General features: G+C 34.9%; 1 protein-coding gene and 1 long non-coding RNA gene across 2 annotated transcripts; one reads left to right on the top strand and one right to left on the bottom strand.

The window, feature by feature from the left end:
* Positions 1–264: 264 nt before the first annotated feature.
* Positions 265–2,973, bottom strand: LOC309480909. The gene is made up of 4 exons (XR_014199807.1): positions 2,593–2,973; positions 2,413–2,520; positions 1,345–1,552; positions 265–951 (listed from the first exon to the last, which is right to left on the bottom strand). It is a non-coding gene; the product is annotated as an uncharacterized lncRNA (long non-coding RNA).
* Positions 2,974–3,703: 730 nt separating this feature from the next.
* Positions 3,704–13,296, top strand: LOC309477032 (uncharacterized protein; the record flags this gene model as incomplete). The annotated part of the gene is made up of 4 exons (XM_082140171.1): positions 3,704–3,763; positions 4,881–5,046; positions 6,279–6,521; positions 12,068–13,296. The coding sequence occupies 4 exons, from the start codon at positions 3,704–3,706 to the stop codon at positions 12,379–12,381; spliced, it is 783 nt and encodes a 260-aa protein (XP_081996297.1). The 3' UTR covers positions 12,382–13,296.

Here is a 13,296-nt window from a genome sequence, read left to right as displayed (position 1 = left end):
TACCTTTTCATCCCGCAGGAACTACTAGTGATGTGGCCCATTATTTTAAAGTGTAAAACATGTTAACTCCTCACTAATTACTCAAGCGTTACCTTTTCATCCCGCAGGAACTACTAGTGATGTGGCCCATTATTTTAAAGTGAAAAACATGTTAACTCCTCACTAATTACTCAAGCGTTACCTTTTCATCCCGCAGGAACTACTAGTGATGTGGCCCATTATTTTAAAGTGAAAAACATGTTAACTTCTCATTAATTACTCAAGCAGTTTTTAAAAATTTATTATAAGCAAAGCAGTAAAACATTTCCACAAGATCACAAAAGAAAATTCTACGTATTGCAAAAATGCACAACTGGGCATGGAAGAATAAAGCACTGTGTAAAATTTGATATATGAAATAAACTTAAAATTTGGCACAGTTTTGCCACAGTCATTTCAGAGACATGACACCAACCACACAAGCTATTTATTTTTTACTTCAAAAAATTAAACTCTGTATAAACTTCTAATATCTTTTAACAAACGTCCTAGAGGACCATCCCTGTGGTTGTGTCCAAGCCAGTAAGTCCACTCAATGCAGGTCAAGTGTTCCTTTAACAGCTTTTCTGTCCTATTGCCTCTCAACCTCCAAATCTGGGATTTATATGTTGACCATGCTCTTTCTAGATTTTGGGTGTGGCCTCCATGAATTGGGTCTACAAACCACCTGCTATGATTCACGCTGTAGTGAGTGTAGCCAAGTGTGGTCAAAGCTCTCCTGTAAGGTCTCCATTCGTCACTCAAAATGGTTGATCCTTGGCGAACATGTCTGGTTATAACTGGAATCAGGTGATCTCTTGAGCGCCTTTCAACTAGCCTCAATATTGGTCGTCTTCTATCACCCTTAATGGCCAGGATACCAAAGACCCACTTTTTTCTTCTCCATGTTCCACCAGTTCTTCCTCGTCCATACTAAAAAATAAATAAATAAATAACATTCAAGTTTCTTGCTTTCTCTTGCCTGTGAGAGGTGTTGTAACATTACACCTTTGTCTTTGTTTTTTTTTTTTTATATTTAGTTTGTCATCAGTGTCCATATTTTTATAGTGTCCAAACTTTTATTCAATAAAAATAAAAAATCTAGAATAGATAATGTAACTTTTGATAAAGCAAAACTAACTGGGCAAGGACTTAAGAGTTTATGTAGTTTTTGAGCAAAATGTTTATGCCAAAGCATGTTGCTCCAATCATGATGCTCCTTGCTTTGTTTTACCCTTTCAAAAATCAATTTATTTTGTGATTTGATTTGAAAGTAACAAGAGCCATTATATATTATAGCCTTAGAAATACATGTAGATATTATACCTTTCTTTTGTGACGGAAACTGCTTTCATCAATGACGACAAATTCGGTCCTTCCCCCCACAACCTGTCCTGTCTTTCTTTTGTACTTTCTCAAGGCTTTTCCACAGACCATTCTTAGCTTCTTAGTCATTTTGCTCAGTGTTGCTGAGCTTCCAGCTATCCCGTCCTGGATCATATCCACCTGTCGTAATCTCAGTCCTTGACCATATCTGTTAACCAGAGAGAAAATGTGTTCACAGAAAGATTCAGTCATTAAATATTGGTCATTACAGTATCACAAGGATGTTTGCATCATCTTTGCGAAAACATTAGCCACAAGTTAAATGATTCAGTCTGCCAATATGTCAGGGTATTTTAGTCTTGATATGAGAATAAAGTTGAATCAATGTGATGACTTATTTTGAAGATGATAATGTGAAACTTATGTGAATAATGTCATATTACAACAATAAAGTTGGAGAAAAACATGAATTAGGTCATAATATAATGAGAAATACGTAATATTGTGTGAATATTTAATCTTTTAAAACTGTCACCCATCTTTTTTAGAATATACATGAAAATGCACAATCCAAACTTAAATGGCTGCAATGAGAATGCAAAAATGCTTTAGAATAATATATAAGACTTATGTTTGGTCTTGTTTTAAAGAAAGATACCCAGCAGATTATTGAAAAAAATAATGTACGAGAAAAGATATGAATTATAAATGTACAGTTAATCAAATATACTGTACTAAAAATATTTTATAGGCCTATATAATATAGGATATATATGTATGTTACTATAAATTATGCGTTGTTTTACTATAAAATCAAAGCCATATATCTAAACAAGTAACAAATAATAAATTGTTATAAATTTCACTTCTATCACAAAATAGTCGCTATATGGAACCTCGAGACATTTTAGAATTTAAAGTACCATTACCATGGTAACGCAACGTCCTATTTCAAAATGTTTTTCACAAGATAACCTACTTTTTGAGTTTGTAAGCTTTCAAATAATACCAAATTTATGATGATTATCAAAATATGTGATAAAAAAAAGGTACAATACTGTATGATACCGGTAAACAAAAGTCATCCAGCTTTGTAAACTGGTCCTGCTGTTTTCGAATATCGATCCAGCTCTGCAACTCTTTGTTATTTTTCTATGAGATCTTCGGCGACATACCCTAAAATCATCAACATTCAACATTAGTATTGGAGTTTTTTTAATTATTAATATTAAATAGTGTTTTTTTTACCACTGGTATCCATCGCGTGTATGAGTCTTCTGTAGTTTCATGGATTTTTTACAGAGGTTACATTTCATTCTCGATTTCATTAGATTATGTTTTTGCAAAAAATCGATCATTTTTTTAGTCCCTTTTCTATCCCTGCGGTTACAGAGAGAGAGAATTTTCATCGAAAGTCCCATGGTAACATGTAACCACCTGCCAACTCTAAACCGAAGGGTGTGATAGCATTATTTAGCGCGTTTGACTTGACCTCTGAACTTCGGAAGTAGCATAGCCTACTGTCTCAATTATTTTCTACATCAATGAGAAATGTGTGATATTTATGAGGATCTATTGACAGAAATGCAATATAAGATCCATAACTATGTTTTTAGTGGTGTATAAAGACCTTACTTAATCAACCGTTATGTTTGTATTGCTTGTATTCCTATGTTTCTATGCTTTACTGCTGACGCAAACTCAGTCGGCCACCGTAGCTTCTCATTCCAGTTGGAAAAATATAAAGAGCGGCCGTCGTAACTGCTTCTTGCAATTCGCAAATGTCAACACTAGATGCCGCTAAAAATGTCACACTGCACATTTAACGTACTACACCCAGTTTTCAGGTTATATAAAAAAAAAATATTCAAAATAAATAAACTAATAAGCGCAAATTAGTTGATAATGTTTATGTCCTTTTTAATTATTTTTCTTCATAAAATAGAAATAAATCTGTTTTAAAATTGCACCAAAACACATTAAGTAATAATTTGATTATTTGTAAAAACAATTTTAAAAAAAATATATACTTATTGTATTTAATTAAAGTAGTTTTACCATTGTCCTGGTTCAATTCATAGGTTCAATTGGATGGATCACCTGACTCAGATCAAAAGGTCACAGGTTGACAATGATTAAATTGAAAGGAGAACATTTTAAAACAAAAAACATAGTTAAAGTTTTGGAAGGCTTACAATTGAGTGGATTGATGCCTACGATCCACTACATATCCTATTGGGACAATATACGCGAAGAATCGTGTCCATCAGTTGAATTCACGTGCAGAGACGGAGGCCAATGCAATGTTGCATTGACGCTTCGCTATATTAGTGAATCCGATCAATCAGAAGACAGCAGCATGGCGACCGAACCAGAGCGCAAAACTGTGCGCAAGAGAGCTGCACCTCACCGCTTAAAGGTATAGCGGAGGATCTTTCCAAATTTTAGATAAGACCCGCCCTCTCCACTTTTTGAAAAGTTTGATTGATTCACCAGAATGATTGACAATTAGGAGGACCAATAGTTTAGACTACCCACCAGGAAGTAAAACATCCTCCGCTATACCTTTAATTGCGGATGACAATGAAGAAACCGGTAATGTTGTGTCATTTATGTGTAATTTATGTTTCTTTGATGTTAGTAGTAGTGCAATCCATGGTTCTCGACTGTGGCCCTCGTGATCCACGGTCCTGCAGTTTAGCTCAAACTCTGATCAGTCTCACCTTTATTTATTAGAATTCTTAATGATATTGATTAGCTTGTGCAGGTGTGTTTGATTAAGGCACTTAAAAGTGGATCTCAAGGGCCAGAGTAGAGAACCTTGCTGTAATCCAATCTTAAACTAATCATTAACATTATTGGGTTACAATTAAGCAGCCGTTGACAATTTGCTAGCAAGCTAGTTACATTATGGTACATGGGAAACGTTTAAGTCATTTCAAGATGTAATTTTCAAATTGTATAGTTATCATTAATAATATTAAAAGCATAATTGCATATTCAGTTCCCTCAACACAAATTTGTCAGAAATGTTTATTACAAAAGCATGATTTTACTTTCTCACCTGGTGTCCTAACTGAATATCGGTAAAAAAAGCTAAAGTTAATGACTAGTTAATTGTGCTTTTTAATAAAAAAACATTTTGCAATTTGCACACATTTGTGTGTGTGTGTGTGTGTGTGTGTGTGTGTGTGTGTGTGTGTGTGTGTGTGTGTGTACTATATCAATTATATATATATATATATATATATATATATATATATATATATACACACACACATTACACACACACACATATTACGAATGAATATAATAACAACAGCTGTCAGATAAAACAAAAACAAATCATCCTTATAATAATTATTATTATACTATAATAATAATTATATTTAGTAAATAATAATTATATTTGTAGCGACCGATTAAAGCTATTAAGCTATCAACTTGGATAAAATTTATTTGAACTCTAGCCTTTTGTTTTTATAAAATATATGTTTCTTGTGGAAGAGATGACACATTCTATTTTTTTTTGACAGATTATTTGTTTGTTTTATATTCCAGCACAAGCACCGACCCAACAGGTCACCATCAATAAATTAAAAGACGAAATCTCGTTTTTGAAATCTAAAGTTGATTTCCTCGAAGAAAAGTGCAAAGACGTGGAAAATGAGAGGGATTTTCTAAGGAGCAGTTTAACCAATGGTAAGAACTGTTTTAGATTGTTAGATATTTGTATTTGTCTACAATTTGTCTACATTATTAGACATTTTTGGCAAACATTGGCTATTAGCTTCACTACAGCAAAATCTTTTGCTTCTATGCAACTATGGTGAGCAACAAGCGATAATATACAACACCATACGCTTCTTCTCTGTGTATAATGTATCTCTGTGGCAGAATTACAGTGGCCCATACTGGTCTGGCATATATACTACATCACTTTCAGTCGGTTTAGACAACTCCGGTCCTCGAGGGCCACTGTCCTGCAGAGTTTAGCTTCAGCCCTGATAACAACTCACCTGCCTGTATCTATCTAGTAATCCTGAAATCACTGATTGCCTTGTTGTTCAGGTGTGTTTAATTAGGGTTGGAGCTAAACTCTACAGGACAGTGGCCCTCGAGGACCGGAGTTGTCTATCCCTAGTGGTTCTGTGTGGACGCAGATATTTCTTGAGATGGCGCAGTGTTTACAGATTTTTTTTTAGAACGAGAAAAAAAATATTGGATAGGGAACGCTCCGGTTTCGTGTGGACGTGGCCTAAAGCCCCTTACACGTGGCTTTAGAGCCCTGTGTAACCCCCATTAATCCTGTGAAATTGCCAGTACACCTTCTGTATGAACACAAACACAACCCGGGATTGATGCCGGAATCAACATACAACATAGTAACATTGCTTTAAGTCCTGGAACGTGCGCTGTGTGAACAAAAAAGCCATAATCATCAGAGTGTCGTAAAATGACGCTGAAGCCAGGATTGTTCGCTAGCTAGTGTAAATGGTTTGTAATGCGCCAGTTTGTGATCAAATCAGAGATAAAAATTTCACAAGCATGCAAAAACAAACAAACAAAAATATACAGCCCTCTGATTATATCATAAATATCTTAAATAATGTTCCGAAGATGAACGGAAGTCTTACCTAAAAAAAGGAACTTTTCCTGGTTAAATAAAGGTAAAAAAAAAAAAAAAACAGGGTTAGAACAACATGAGTGTGAGTAATTACTCACATAATTTTAATTTTGTAACCCTAACCCTAACCTATTACATGTCACATCGAGGTCAAGTGTATTCACCGAATTTTTACGGGTTGTGTGTGAATGCACTCTCTGATTATGGAAATTCACTGGAAGTGCGAATGAACCAAAATATAACAAACCCGGGTAACTTTATCTAGAATCTTTGTATTAGGGGCTTAAATGACTCTTCTTTTTTACAGCACTTTCAACTAAAGAAACAAAAGCGCCAAAAAGGTCTATTGAGATCACAGATTCTTCTGATGAGGACAATGTGCGAGCAGAAAAGAAAAAATACAGAAAGGGAAGCAAGAAGACCAAAAGAGATGACTCTTCTTCAAGTTCCTTCCAGTCCTCATCTTCCTCCGACTCTTCTTCCACACCTCATAAGCCTAAGAAGTACAAGAAGGGAATGAAATCACAAAAATGTGCAAAAGGCAAAAGAGGTATGTTCAATTACCTTTCAACATTATTTTTAGATTAATGTGCACTTTGTGCTTGTTTTACTTCCATTCCAAAAACTCAAGTTTGGTTATCTCTTACTGTACTGTAGATGTTGATAATGTCTAGGTTACGACTGTAATCTTTGTTCCCTGAGAGCAGGAAACTCACTTTGCATCAATGTATGGTGAATACGGGTGGGCAATATGGCAAAAATATCATATCAAGATTTTTTTCAAAAAAATCACGATTAACGATTTTATCACGATTCTTTTTCATGTTGGTTTTAATATTTTTCGACTGAGCAGCCTAACCAATGTCCATATTTTAAAAACAAAGCCTTAGGTAACAAAATATTAAATAAAAAAGAATGGCAGACAGTGGCGAAGATATAAAATATTTGTCATTTTCTTTATTATTAAATATTAAGATCAAAGATACACATTACATACACAACTTAATATACAAATGAAATTAACAGTGCTTTATTTTTTTAGCTACAGTGGTTGTATTTAACAGTAACATTGAAGAAAGTAATTAAATTAACAAATATGACAAAAAACAAAACAGACTTCACTGTATAAATTATACATTTATACTTATTAAAGTTTGTCACGATACCAAAATTATGACTTCAATACGATACCACACTAAAATATCTTGATACCGATACTGAATCAATACCATGACATTTTTTTTAACTTTTTTTATTTTAATTTACAATTACTTACAATTCATTGTTTTATAAATCAATTTATTATTATTTTTTTATCTGTTCCTGCCATGCTTTTTGACAATTCCTTTCCCTTTATAAAATAATTACATGCCAGTGTGTCCTTACAAAGATGTTTGCAACATTTACATTATTATCAATCATGTTAACATTTTCTAACCTTTCACAATTCTGAACAGTTCATTATCAAATCATAACCGAAATATTATTTTATGAAAGGAGTTATTATTTTTAAATGTAATTTTATAATTATAATAGAGCTAGATATTTAATTACATTTTTATCTTTGCTATTAAAAATGAGCAAAAAGCTAATTACAAACAATATTACAAATACTATGAGACAAATAAAATAAACAGTACTTAATTTATTTTTTTGAATGCTACTGTTAAATGGTAGTGTATTGCTGAAAAAGGAAAGTCTTCCCTCTCAACACCTTGTGACAAGATGGTAATCGGTCGCTACAAACGGTTTGTTTTTACCCGACGTGTTTACGTGAATACTCGCTAGGATGTACATTTTATCTAGAATTTTGTTTATTCATTCCTAATAAGCGTGAAAGAGAATTGAAGTCGCAATCGCATGCTGTGTGAAATACGTGTGCACGCGCTTCAGGTCTGAGCCCGGCAGTGGAACTTAAGCACTAATGTAAACAGCTGCACACACCTCCTGCCTCTGACTGTCACACATCGACGCAAAATAGGCAAAGTACTTCCATATTTCACTCCTCGCGTGATCTTTTAGACGTGGACCAGCAGCAGTGTCACTTTTGGTCCTATGCAGCTATCTCGCTGTAGTGCTCGTCACACTGACAGCTGCAGCTTCTTTGCTGCGTGCGTCAGGAAAAAAAAACACAGACGTCAAAAGGCGTTTTTTTTTAAGTATCGATACTGATAAATTTAGGTATTGTGACGTTTTGTGCAACACTACTCAGAAGTATTAAAGGAGAACTCCGGTCAATTTTAACATTGAGCTCATTTTTTTGTACATTTGGAGTGCTGTCAATACAGAGAACAACGACAAAAATCGGTGTTGCCTACACCGAGTTATTCTATTTTTAAAATTTGCACCCTATTGACTTCAATGGGGCAAGTAGTAAGCCTGCTTTTTAGCCTCTTAACATCCTTTAAGTGTCATTACAAGTGCACAGAAAATGTGAGTGATTCCTTCCGAGTGAACACGAGTGGATCTGACTGCAGTAGATGTTAGAGATATTAATAAAAATGAAGCTAATTCAGCCAGCGCTCATACCTTTGTTTACATCCTGTTTTCGGTGGAAGGCCATAGTAATCGATTGTCGAGTTCACGCGCGTGATCATAGGTACTAAACCTATGCGCGTGAACTCGACAATCGATTACTATGGCCTTCCACCGAAAACAGGATGTAAACAAAGGTATGAGCGCTGGCTGAATTAACTTCATTTTTATTAATATCTCTAACATCTACTGCAGTCAGATCCACCCGTGTTCACTCGGAAGGACTCACTCACATTTTCTGTGCACTTGTAATGACACTTAAAGGATGTTAAGAGGCTAAAAAGCAGGCTTACTACTTGCCCCATTGAAGTCAATAGGGTGCAAATTTTAAAAATAGAATAACTCGGTGTAGGCAACACCGATTTTTGTCGTTGTTCTCTGTATTGACAGCACTCCAAATGTACAAAAAAATGAGCTCAATGTTAAAATTGACCGGAGTTCTCCTTTAAAGGGATACCTAGAGAACATGTCATCCTCTTTCGTCTTAAGGGACTGTCCAGCAGGCATCCTAGGCATGGCTAACGACACAGTCTCAGGGAACAGAGGTTGCCATTGTAACCAAGACGTTCCCTTTCAAAAGGGAACCTGCACTGCCTATGTTACTAGCTGCTGCAATGCTAGCAGGACCTGAATAGCCTGGCACAGATGTCTGCCCCTCTTCCCTTGAGAAGAGTTCAAACGAGAGCAAAGTTTTCTCAAGGGGAAAAAAAAGTTTGCACAAGTTGTGTGTGTCCTCTGATGTCAATATTGAAGACACGGATCCACACACTTCTTGAAACGCTTATCACTTGCCATAATTGTTCTTACCTTTTTCAGGTGATTGTAAATCAAACAAAACAATGCCCCAGAGACGAAAATACGATGACATGTTCTCTAGGCGCCTATTTACAGTGGCCGAGAGAGCTCAACGCGCTGCAAATGAAGAAAACACATGCAAACAGAAAAAAACGCATGCAAACAGAAAAAAACACATGCAAATAGAAAAAAACACATGCAAATAGAAAAAAAAAACACCAGCGAATAAGAAAACATCTTCATCAGTTTTACAACTCACGTGCGTCCCAATACTCACAACACAACCAAATACAGAAACGCGCTGCAAAAGTTCACAACAAAACCAAATACAGAAACGCGCTGCAAATAGAACAGAACACAACGGAAATGTTTCCGGGGAACCCAATAAGTGACGGACGGACGGCTAGGACGTGCTTACAGCCATAGATATCATATAAAGCTGTCTACTTTTATTATTTTTTTTTTTATTTTTTTTGCAAAACATACAAAGATGACACGTTTATGACATACAACTTTGTATACAATATACAAAATGTATTTGCGATATGTTCAATGTCATAAGAATACTAAAAAGAACAATGAGCTGAAGACTAAAATAAATAAATAAATAAAAAGATAGAGAAAAAGAACGAGGAAAAGACATTAATCTATACATCAGTTACATTGAACACATTTTGTCATGTTATGTTATAATAAGTTTCATAAGAAATGTTAGAATGTAGCTATAGGTCCAAATATGAGACGGCAAGTTTTAAAGTTGAGACACTGACTCACACAAAGATATAACACATATTTTAAAAACTTTGTTGTATAAAATGTATATTTATTTGCAACAGTTATGTTAACAGCATTAATTATTATTTTTTTGAGTGTAGTCGTATTTGTACATTTATTACATGACACATTGCAATCAGATGTCACTGTCTACCTTCGCTTTGTGCATATAACTGTAAATAAAAATATGTGTCTAATCATGTCTCTAAACTAAATGTACCCATAGATATCATATAAAGGCTAGATTTTTTTTTTACAACTTTATTGAATTTTTTCCTTATCACAAAAAACAATAAAGACGTTTGACAAAGAAGAAAAATGACATTCTTAAAATGTACAATATAAATCTTATTGTATTATAAACTAAGAGTCACACCTCCTGCAAATAATCTGTAAAGACGCTTTTCTATATTTTCTATACTGTTCACATGACAAGGGAGAACAAACTAGATTGAAAAAACTCAAAACAATAAAAATAAACTAAAACAAAAAAGAAATAACATAAAACAAACCAAATAAGAGGGACTCAGCTCATCTGAAGTGTTATTAAACTTTTATGCAGTTTTTTAGTGTTAACAGCATTAATACTATATTTCTGGTAAGAACAGCTATTCAGCTGATGGACACGCGCTGCGTTGTCATGGGAACATCCCAGGTGAAAATAATGAGGAAATTACGTTGTCTTTCATTGCTCCCTTCATCAACATAATGGCACACAAGTGCCCCGCTCACTCCAAAGTGCCCAATTCAAGGGCTCTGCCGTCTGCACTTTTAAGAGAGTAACGTTAGGGCATAGGTAAAGCCAGAGCCCGCGTCTCTCTGGTAAAGCTCGCGAGCCGTCCGTCCGTCACTTATTGGGTTCCCCGGAAACATTTCCGTTGTGTTCTGTCCTATTTGCAGCGCGTTTCTGTATTTGGTTTTGTTGTGAACTTTTGCAGCGCGTTTCTGTAATTGCAGCGCGTTTCCGTATTTGGTTGTGTTGTGAGTATTGGGACGCACGTGAGTTGTAAAACTGATAAAGATGTTTTCTTATTCGCTGGTGGGTTTTTTTCTATTTGCATGAGGTTTTTTTTTTGTTTGCATGCGTTTTTTTCTGTTTGCATGTGTTTTCTTCATTTGCAGCGCGTTGAGCTCTCTCGGCCACTGTACCTATTATATACTTGTGGGTCTCTCTAGTAAGCCGATTAAATTTTATTGCCTTGATTGGATTTTTTTTTTTCTTCAGACACCGGTTCACGTAAAGGGTATATGACCAATAGGACATCGGCTCAATACAAAACATTTTATAGTGTAGCGCAAAAGTAAATTAACAGTATATTTTAATATTTTGTATAGTATTATATTATATTGTTATGTATTATTTATTTTACCCCAAAAATTCCTATATTTATAAATGTTTAATAATACAATATATTCTTAGTAATGTATGAAATGCTACTCTCATGTAGAGTCTACCTATATGCTTTGAGAATAACTACACAATTATGTAATGTGGAGAAAATTATTAAAGCTACACTGTGTAATAGTTTAAGTTGATTTTGAGCCAAAAACACTTTGTTCTTGCAAAAACTATGTCTTCATTAATGTGTAATCCCTTCAACCAACTAATTAAGTAATCGGAAACCATTCGACTGCATCCATCTTGAAAATACATTAGACAAAGAGGTACCTACCTGGAAATTAAAGCTTTGCCTTTTGCGTTTTTTTTTTTTACTCAGTGGCTCCATCACGAATCCAAGAGAGAGAGATTACTCACGACTGCCGGCAGATTTGGAATAATACAGCCACCATAGAAGTTAAGACGCCCTCTGAATGGGAGGGGCTAGAAAGTGATATTCAAGTGGTAGCCATATACAATTTCACGGCTAGATGGGATTAATTCCTACACAGTGTAGCTTTAAGATGAATGGATCTTAGTGTTATAAGAAGTTATTGAGTGACATTGTTTTTATTAAGTATGTACTATAATCTAGCACTTTTGTTCTTTTTCAGTTTTTTTACCAGAACAGATTATAGGACGGTACAAAAAGGTCCTGAAGTACCTGTCCAAAGGAGCTACTAAAACAGAGGCATACAAGAAGTGTGGCGTGGATCGGAAAACAATCGTAGATTCATCTGCCATTGCCGAGTTGGAAGCCTGTGACACCACAGCGTACAACCAACTACGTGCTGCATTTAAAAAAGGGCAGAAGCTGTCCGACTTCGCAGACCTTTGCAAACAACTGTGCACTCAGGAACCAGTCCGCAGTGCCATTGAAGAAAAGAAAAAAAATGGAGAGCTTATAGACATTCTACAAAAAAAATAAATAAAATTTTGCCAGTACTAGTACGGTATGTTCGGTAATTATCTACCAGTAATTGTGTTAAAGGGTTAGTTCACCCACAAATGAAATTTCTGTCAGTAAGTACTCACCCTAATGTTGTTCTCCCTAATGTTGTTTTAACCCTGTGAGACTTCCTTTCATCTTCGGAACACAAGTTAATATTTTTATGATGAAATCTGAGAGCTGGATCACTCTTCTATAGGCTTCCAAAGTGACTGAAACTTGCTCGATCAGAAAAAGTATTAAAGACCTCTTTAAAATAGTCTGCAGTGACTCGCAAAAATCGACAAAATAACGACTTTATTCCAGTATTCATTCTCTTCAGAATTTGCTTCGAGTTTTTCCCTGGTGTTTTTACGTAGCATATCTGCACAACACTTCTGGGTTAGTTAGTTAGTTTAAAACTCGAAGCAAATTCCGAAGAGAATGAATACTGGAATAAAGTCGTTATTTTGTCAATTTTTGCACACAAAATGTATAAGCCACTAAGTTTGTTGAGCCACTGGAGTCACTGCAGACTATTTTAAAGAGGTCTTTAATACTTTTTCTGATCAAGCAAGTTTCAGTCACTTTGGAAGCCTATAGAAGAGTGATCCAGCTCTCAGATTTCATCATAAAAATATTAACTTGTGTTCCGAAGATGAAAGGAAGTCTTACGGGGTTCAACATGAGGGTGAGTACTTACTGACAGAAATTTCATTTGTGGGTGAACTAACGCTTTTCTTTTTTTTTTGTTTTTTTATCTAGCCATTGTACTCAGCAGTTTATCAGCACAGTTTTTTGAATGTGTTGAATGTTTTATTAAAAAAAAACGTTTTGGCTAGATTTGATAATTTTGCAAAATTGTATTTCATTTTGAATGTTCAATTTAGATATTATATTTTGGAAAGTGCTTTA

Source organism: Leuciscus leuciscus (assembly GCF_965113295.1).
Source record: "Leuciscus leuciscus genome assembly, chromosome: 1".
NCBI lineage: Eukaryota > Metazoa > Chordata > Actinopteri > Cypriniformes > Leuciscidae > Leuciscus > Leuciscus leuciscus.
Note: the sequence above shows the minus strand (reverse complement) of the source record. Positions and strands in the feature narration are given on the sequence as shown.